The sequence below is a fragment of the Chionomys nivalis genome, chromosome 17 (genome assembly GCF_950005125.1).
Source record: "Chionomys nivalis chromosome 17, mChiNiv1.1, whole genome shotgun sequence".
NCBI classification, from domain to species: Eukaryota; Metazoa; Chordata; class Mammalia; order Rodentia; family Cricetidae; genus Chionomys; species Chionomys nivalis.
Genome location: NC_080102.1, coordinates 59,402,227 through 59,411,247, shown reverse-complemented (window position 1 = coordinate 59,411,247; position 9,021 = coordinate 59,402,227). Strand labels below are relative to the sequence as shown.

The window sequence follows — 9,021 nt, the reverse complement described above, 5'->3', positions numbered from 1 at the left end:
CATGCTCTCTTCTCTCTCCTTCTCCAGGAAGCCTTCCTTGAATACCCCCAGTGATGTCAACCGTTACCTAGAACCATGGCTCATGTCTCTAGATGCTTCCTTGTCTTTGGCTTCTAGGGCAGGGCCTGGTCTCCTACCTCAGGCACGCACGTGCCATGCGCTTATTTCCCAGGTGTGTCAGAGCAGATCAGCCGCAGTAAGTGGCAGAACAGTCAGACTGAGAGCATCTTGCTCTCCGAGGCCCAGCCCAGGGACGGGAGGGGATAAAAGTCTCGTGCCAGGGCCCCAGGGCAGAAGCACACGCACTGTGACCATCTCCAGTCTGTCTGAAGCTGTGGGCCTGTCTCTGCCATGTCTCTCTCCCCATGCCGAGCCCAGGGGGGCTTCAGTGCTCGCTCAGCGTGTTCTACTTTTTCAGGGGCTAGAGGCAGGGCTGGCTTCAGCAGCAGGAGCCTTAGCTCCTCTAGGAGATGCAGAGGAAGCTCTGGTGGGAGGGCCTGGGGAGCAGAGGCCAGGCAAGGGGTACGGTTTGTCCAGAGGAGTGGAGGGTCTGGTCTTTCCCAGTGCCCTCCGGGGGGCATCCAAGCGGTGACCGTCAACCAGAGTCTGCTGACCCCACTGAAGATTGAGGTTGACCCCCAGTTCCAGGTGGTGAAGACGCAGGAGACTCAAGAGATCAGAACCCTCAACAACCAGTTTGCTTCCTTCATTGACAAGGTGAGGGAAATGCAGCCCCTGTTTCTGGGCTTCCAACAGTCACTCCAGACAAGATGACCTAGAATAAGGTGCTCTGGCTCTTTCTGCCTCGCTTCGATGGCAAGGAAGTCCTCCCAGGTTCGAACTACTGGCTTTCTGGTCTGCTGGGGCTCTGCTAGCCCATGGCTGGACCCAGGGACAGAGAACAGCTGGGTAGCGGTGAGAAATCTCATCTCTAAGGTCCCATTCATTCACGGATTGCTCAGGACCTGTGGGAGGCTTGAGGCTCCTCTGCACAGGCAGGGATGGAGGGGAAGAGTAAGGGACCCACGAGAGGGTCTTTGAAGCGTCCCTCTCCAGAGGCTGTGCCGGGGGAGTCTCAGAACCCTGTGTCTGGTTGCAGGTGCGCTTCCTGGAGCAGCAGAACAAGGTCTTAGAGACCAAATGGGAGCTGCTGCAGCAGCTGCAGGGGCACCGCAGCCCTCAGGGCCTGGATCACATCTTTGAAGCCTGCCTGGCCCGGCTCAGGCAGCAGCTGGAGGAGCTGCAGAGAGAGCGAGGGGCTCTAGATTCTGAACTGAAGACCTACCAGGACCAGGAGGAAGAGTTCAAGTCCAAGTAGGCAACAGGAGTTCTTGTGTGGTATCTAGGGGGTGGTGTGAGTGCTCTGCTCACCCGAGAGTCTCCTGTGTGTCCAGCACCCAGGGCTGCTCGACGGACCTCCATTCTGCCCATTGACTGCCCCTTTCCTGTCACTAGGTCACCTGTAATATGTAGAGACCTTTCCAGAGGGCCCATGTGTCTGGTCAGGACAACACCTTGATGCCTTTCTCAGGAAATTCCTGTTTAGCAGGCTGTGGGGCTGACGTGACTCAGATGTCCTCTAGTCTTGGGTGGGGGCAGTCAGTTTAGTGCACCCGTCCCCAGACTCGTGTTGTGATTTACGGCTGCACTGTGGTGCTAGGCTCTCTACCTAAGCAGCCTGGTAGTGCAGGCAGCCCTGGGCTGAGGGGTGGTGAGGGCTGGGGAGCGAGGGTAGGCCTCCTATGTCTCCCAGCCTTGGCTTCTACTGTTGCAGTCTGGGAAAAGGTCATTTCCCTTTGTGGTTTCCAGGGCCTCTGGGAAAGGAACAGGTAGGGTAGGGAGAAAGGCACCCAAGGTTTCAGGTCTGAGTGGAGAATCCTGTCCCTCCCTCTCCATGAAACCCATGTTGCCTGCTCAGAGGCATCTGAGCACTTGGAAAGACACGTGACCTACTGTTCTGTGGGGTGCAGGCTGACGCAGAGGTACAGCTAGGGTGTGACAAACCCCTGCAGGGAAATGGGAAAAGGGTCAATTGGGGGCTCTTGACTTGGGGCCTCTGAAGTGACAAGGGCACTCAGGGAGGTATGGGGGTGCAGAGTGCAGAGTGGGCTTCAGGCAGGAGGTTATAGGGGTGCAGAGTGCAGGGTGGGCTGTAGGCAGGAGGTATGGGGGTGCAGAGTGCAGGGTGGGCTGCAGGCAGGAGGTATGGGGGCGCAGAGTGCAGGGTGGGCTGCAGGCAGGAGGTTATAGGGGTGCAGAGTGCAGGGTGGGCTGTAGGCAGGAGGTATGGGGGTGCAGAGTGCAGAATGGGCTGCAGGCAGGAGGTTATAGGGGTGCAGAGTGCAGGGTGGGCTGTAGGCAGGAGGTATGGGGGCGCAGAGTGCAGGGTGGGCTGCAGGCAGGAGGTATGGGGGTGCAGAGTGCAGGGTGGGCTGCAGGCAGGAGGTATGGGGGTGCAGAGTGCAGGGTGGGCTGCAGGCAGGAGGTATGGGGGCGCAGAGTGCAGGGTGGGCTGCAGGCAGGAGGTTATAGGGGTGCAGAGTGCAGGGTGGGCTGTAGGCAGGAGGTATGGGGGTGCAGAGTGCAGAATGGGCTGCAGGCAGGAGGTTATAGGGGTGCAGAGTGCAGGGTGGGCTGTAGGCAGGAGGTATGGGGGCGCAGAGTGCAGGGTGGGCTGCAGGCAGGAGGTATGGGGGTGCAGAGTGCAGGGTGGGCTGCAGGCAGGAGGTATGGGGGTGCAGAGTGCAGGGTGGGCTGCAGGCAGGAGGTATGGGGGTGCAGAGTGCAGGGTGGGCTGCAGGCAGGAGGTATGGGGGTGCAGAGTGCAGGGTGGGCTGCAGGCAGGAGGTATGGGGGTGCAGAGTGCAGGGTGGGCTGCAGGCAGGAGGTATGGGGGTGCAGAGTGCAGGGTGGGCTGCAGGCAGGAGGTATGGGGGTGCAGAGTGCAGGGTGGGCTGCAGGCAGGAGGTATGGGGGCGCAGAGTGCAGGGTGGGCTGCAGGCAGGAGGTATGGGGGCGCAGAGTGCAGGGTGGGCTGCAGGCAGGAGGTATGGGGGCGCAGAGTGCAGGGTGGGCTGCAGGCAGGAGGTATGGGGGTGCAGAGTGCAGGGTGGGCTGCAGGCAGGAGGTATGGGGGTGCAGAGTGCAGGGTGGGCTGCAGGCAGGAGGTATGGGGGTGCAGAGTGCAGGGTGGGCTGCAGGCAGGAGGTTATAGGGGTGCAGAGTGCAGGGTGGGCTGCAGGCAGGAGGTATGGGGGCGCAGAGTGCAGGGTGGGCTGTATCTCTGACCTGGTTTTTGACTGTCATTTTCCATTTACAGGTATGACCAGGAAGCTCACAAGCATGCCTCAGTGCAGAATGACTTTGTGGTCCTTAAGAAGGTGGGAGAGGCTCAAATGCACCTCCCAGAAAGCCCCCACCATGTCCTAAAGACGGTCCTAGGCTGGCAGGGTCTAATGTGGAGATACTGACTGAGGACAGGTCGTGACTCTGCATGCAGTCACCCTCTGCCGGAATGGGACATTTCCCTAGACACAGGCACTTAAAGACAGATCCGAATATGAGATGCTGTTTGCAGGGCGCTGGGCTTGCTGTGAAGGCAGGGGAGGAAGACAGACAGTACAGTGGGGTGGGGTCAAGCAGGAACAGTGTCCCTCAGATAGTGCAGAGCAGGACCGAGTGGGGAGAAGAAGGGGGTTCAGGACAGTGGCATGAGTGTCCGAGAGGAAGTGTGAGGTTCATGGTTTCTGTCTTGCTGTCCTCAGGATGTGGATGAGGTTTTCCAGAGCAAGATGGATTTGGAAGGCAAGCTGGAGTCTCTGAGAGAATACATCTGCTTCTTGACACGTCTGTATGAAGAAGTAAGGACCTGTGAAGGACAGGGAGAAATGGCGGGAGAGACAGGATGGGCAGGGTCCCTGTGGCCATGAGGGAGCCACTAGGGGGGAAGTCTCCTAGGATAGCTTTGGTTTGTGGTCATTCATCATTTGACCACCAGCTACTAAGCACTAGTGTGAGATTCACCAACGAATAACCAGTCAAAGCCCTCGCGGTAGCTTCTATTAGGAGCCGGACAGAGCACCAGTCTTAGTAAATACAAATTCCATTCTGTTAGATCGTGACGGGTGCTACAGAGAGCGGGGAGAAGGTTGGGAATGTGGGAAGGTGGCGATTGCAAGTGAGCCTTATGTAAAAGGTAAAACAGGCTGAAAAGTGAAGGGTGGAAGGCACTCCTCAGGCAGGAAGTTTCTGGGACTCTGGGCAGAGAAAGTGTGAGGTGACCAGTGTGGCTGCGGCAGGGGGATTGTATGGGGGAAGGTACGGTAGGAGTGAGGGGGTGACAGAGATAGGTGATTTGGGGCCTCATGGGTAATTTTCCTTTACTGTCCACACTGCAAGTCACTGGAGACCACCTCAGTGGTCCTTACTCTGCAAATTTGGGCGATGAGCAAGTACGTGGACATTCAGACATCTTTCCCCTCTCAGGGGACAGGACAGGGAGGCAGGGTGGGAGTCACTGAGTTATTTCTCTCACAGGAACTGAGACAGCTGCAGACTCAGGCAGATGACATGTCTGTGGTGCTGTCCATGGATAACAACCGTTGCTTGGACTTCAGTGACATCATTGCTGAGGTCCGTGCCCAGTATGAGGAGATCACGCGGACGAGCAAGGCTGAGGCAGAGGCTGTGTTCCAGACCAAGGTGCTGTAGCCCGAAGAGCAGGCTGAGGATGACTAGGTGGTCACACTCACATCCCAGGGGGGTCCTATTGGGGCAGCTCCAATGACATCCTTCAGGTTCAGAGCTCAGAGGGTACGGCGGCGTCGCGTCTGCAGATCAGGAGGGGACAGTGGCGATAAAGTAGGAGATAGCTTGGACATCAACAGGCAAGTCTGCTGTGAGCTTTGCAATGTAGTTGGCCCACACTGGGAAAATATAGACATCAGGAGACATCTCAGGGTGGGAAGATGGGCAGGTCCCTGATTCTGGAGTGAGAGCTAGCCGTCGACTCAACCAATGGTGTTACCTTTGTGCACTCAGTACCAGGAACTTCAGGCATCAGCCCAGCTTCAAGGGGACAACATAAAGGAAGCCCGGATGCAGATTTCCCAGCTTCGGCAGGCCGTGCAGAGGCTGCAGAGTCAGATTGCGAGCCTCAAGATGCAGGTAGGCTCTCCGTGTCTTCTGCTGCATCCACCTGCTGCTTGGTGCCTCCGTCCTCCACTGCGCGTTGTTTCCTTCCCAGGCGGGCTTGTAGGAGGATGTGTAACTGGCTGGGACTCAGAGACAGATCTTCAGGTCACCTCTGAATTGACTTTGCCAGTTCCCTGTGAACACCAGCCTGCACGCTGTCTTTTACTTACAGTCTCTGTTCAGATCTTGCTTCTGCCTCCTTGGAGAGAGGGTTGGTTTAACTCTTGCTTCATCTCCTCTTTTGACTTCCTCCGCAAGCAAACAGGAACTTAAGGTCAAACACTGACTTCTTTGGTTTCCCTTTGGGAAAAGGTATGTGAGAGAGAAGAGCAAGAAAGGGAGATGGGCCTATGGGATCTTCTCAGGAGATCTCACAGAAGGTCGAGGAGATCTGAGGTGCCTCGTTCTCCCAGATGGGAAGGGTGATGACTTACTAGTTATCAATGTTCCTCATTCCTCATGTTCCTCAAAGCCGGATTTGAGACCCATAGTGGGTGATAAGCATAGAGTACATACGTCAGAATATATATGTAGGGGTATGTGCCGCTGTTATGTGGGTGGGGATATCTGAACTTCCATCCCATCCTAATGATTGCACAACAAGTGTTCCTAACCAGCATCATCTCTACAACACCCCCAAATATGCATTTTATTTAAAATTAATTTTATTTGTGTGGGTATTTTGTCTGCAATAAGTCTGCATATCATGTGTGTGCCTGGTAGCCATGGAGCCCAGAAGAGGGTGTCTAATCCCCTGGAACTAGAGTTACAGATAGTGTGGACCACCATGTGGGTGCTGGGAATTGAACCCAGGTCCTCTGGAAGAGCCAGCAGAGCTCTTATCCACTGCACCATCTCTTCCCTCCCTGCTTCTTTATTCATCTGTTTATTTTTATTTTATGTTATTTGAAGTTTTGTTTGCATGTACATCGATAAACCTGTTTTTCAAGTAAACAGCCCCGAGGACCACAGCCTCTCACCTGTGCTTTCCCTGGGAGAGTCCTCTCCGTTTTCTGCACAGGTCCATGAGACAGACCTTTTCATACTGACTCAGAGTGCTGGGTCCCTACTCAGCCACCCATCACCTTTCTGAGACATGGACAAACGGTCTTGTTCCTGGTCTGGGGTATTTGTGTGGGGACAGAACAGTGACAACCTCTGGAGGACTTCTTCTGTTCTGCATCTGAGGTGATGCTGAGTCTCCCACACACCTCTGCTTCAGTGTGCAGTGACACAAATTAAGGACTCAAATTAAGTACCATGGGCCATCATGAGATACTTAACTGAACTGAAGACCCTGCTTCCAAAGATCATGTTCTGAGGTTCTGGGTGAACACGAAGATGTTGGGGGACCCCAGTGAACCCTCTGCCAAGGCAAAAAAGCCTTTAGGCAATATTTTCCTTTAGGGTGCAAGGGGCTGGGCATGGGGTGGTCATGCATAATTTTGAGCTCATGAAATTAGGGTCTATCTGGGTCTTCAAATTATACTACGGTGGTTGTTTTAAGAGGCCCTGCCAGGCTTCCTGTCACTTCCTCCCTCTCTCTACCCCCTTCCAGAATGACAGTCTGCAGTCGGCCATTGCTGATGCTGAGCAGCAGGGAGAGATGACTCTGAGGGATGCCAAGGTCAAGCTGGATGAACTGGAGGATGCTCTAAGAACGGCCAAGCAGGACATGGCCCAAATGCTGCGCGAATACCAGGAACTGATGGGCACAAAGTTGTCATTGGATGTGGAGATTGCCACTTATCGAAGGCTGCTGGAGAGTGAGGAGTGCAGGTGGGGATCTGGAGGGACCCGGGGATGGAACTGTGCTGGGGGAGAATGGCCAGTGCAGGCCTTCTTTGCTAGAGGGCATTCTGCAAGATTTCCTTACCCTAGAAGTCACAAATGGCAACCACTTCCTTGGCAGGGATTTTATATTGGGGGTTGCATTCTTTACAGCCTTTCTTAGCGCTGTCCCCCTGTCTCTTCCCTCAGGATGTCTAAGGAGTACATCAGCCAGGTCACTGTCTGTGAGTATGAGGGGACTGGGAGAGTAGGGTTACCTTGGGGTGCTGAGGACCCTGCTGTGACCCTACTGCTTTTCTTGGCAGCCACGGCAGAAGGCAGTGTTGTCCCTGGAGGAGTTGGTGGAGGCCAAGTGGTCATACCTGGAAGAACTGGAGGACGCCAAGTTGTAATACCTGGAGGAGATCATAGGGGCCAAATGGTTGTGCCTGGAGGAGATCATAGAGGCCAAATGGTTGTACCTGGAAGAGATCATAGAGGCCAAACGGTTATGCCTGGAAGAGATCATAGAGGCCAAATGGTTGTGCCTGGAAGAACTGGAGGAGGCCAAGTTATAATACCTGGAGGAGATCATAGGGGCCAAATGGTCATGCCTGGAGGAGATTGTAGAGACCAGATGGTCATGCCTGGGAGAGATCATAGAGACCAGATGGTCATGCCTGGAGGAGATTGTAGAGACCAGATGGTCATGTCTGGAGGAGATCGTAGAGACCAGATGGTCATGCCTGGAGGAGATCGTAGAGACCAGATGGTCATGCCTGGGGGAGATTGTAGAGACCAGATGGTCATGCCTGGAGGAGATCGTAGAGACCAGATGGTCATGCCTGGGGGAGATTGTAGAGGCCAGATGGTCATGCCTGGAAGAGATCGTAGAGACCAGATGGTCATGCCTGGAGGAGATCGTAGAGACCAGATGGTCATGTCTGGGGGAGATTGTAGAGACCAGATGGTCATGCCTGGAAGAGATTGTAGAGACCAGATGGTCATGCCTGGAGGAGATCGTAGAGACCAGATGGTCATGTCTGGGGGAGATTGTAGAGACCAGATGGTCATGTCTGGGGGAGATTGTAGAGACCAGATGGTCATGCCTGGGGGAGATCATAGAGACCAGATGGTCATGCCTGGGGGAGATCGTAGAGACCAAATGGTTGTGCCCGGGGGAGTTGGTGATGATCAAGTAGGCACTTGTGACCTCAGAGGCTGGAAAGGCAGCTTTGGGTCTGGAGGCTGCTCTAGCATCGTCACTGGGGGCTTTGATGTTCCCCACGGATCTGGGCGCAGTTCCAGTATGGGTTCCTGCTCTGTGTCAGGCTCTGGTTTCAGTTCTGGCTCTGGCTCCTGCTGCCGCACTATCCTGAAGAAGACAGTGGAGTCAAGCCGGAAGACATCTGTCATTTACTGAACGACCAGGCAGTCACATCCCTTCTGAGCCTAGCAGCCCTGTTTCCATTCTGCCATCATGTCCAGCGTCCACAGCCCAACGCAGCCCACTGGTTACTGGAGAAAGTCAATAAAGTCTGCCTGCCTGCTGTTCCAATGCTCAGTGGGCAGGCACTGCTCTGCACACTCATTTGTATCTCATTTGTGTGTGTGTACGCATGTGCATGCATGTGTGTGCACGTGTGTGTGCGTGTGTGTGTATGTGTGTGCGTGTGTGCGTGTGCGTGTGTGTGTGTGCAGCCCATGTGGTGCACAGGCTATGTCCTTCAGCCAGCAACTGTTTTCACTCCCTTCTCCATGGTCTTCGGGCTGGCCTGGAAGACTATTTGGCTAGGCTTTGGCAAAACTCTGTCCCTAGTTCAAGCACCCTCCAGTGGGAGGGAGTGTCTGAAGGTCACTAACTGGAGGCTGGAGACTGGAATCCAGGAGTGCAGCTTGGCTCCTTCCTTTACCCTCTTTCTGCACCTTCTGCAGCTGTGCTGGGCAGGGTTACAACATCCAGTTCCCCTGTCGCCTTCCCCTCTTCACAGTCTATGTTCAGAGCCACGTCGGTGCTGTGCACCAACACTGGGGCTCTTCTGACAAGCACTGGGTACC

At 55.0% G+C, this 9,021-nt stretch overlaps 1 protein-coding gene across 1 annotated transcript; it reads left to right on the top strand.

Moving 5' to 3' along the window:
* Positions 1–351: 351 nt before the first annotated feature.
* On the top strand, positions 352–8,386 carry Krt78 (keratin 78). Its single transcript, XM_057791332.1, has 8 exons — positions 352–717; positions 1,100–1,314; positions 3,320–3,380; positions 3,765–3,860; positions 4,537–4,701; positions 5,041–5,166; positions 6,752–6,972; positions 7,174–8,386. Exons 1-8 carry the CDS (start codon positions 352–354, stop codon positions 8,384–8,386), a joined length of 2,463 nt encoding a protein of 820 aa, XP_057647315.1.
* Positions 8,387–9,021: the final 635 nt, after the last annotated feature.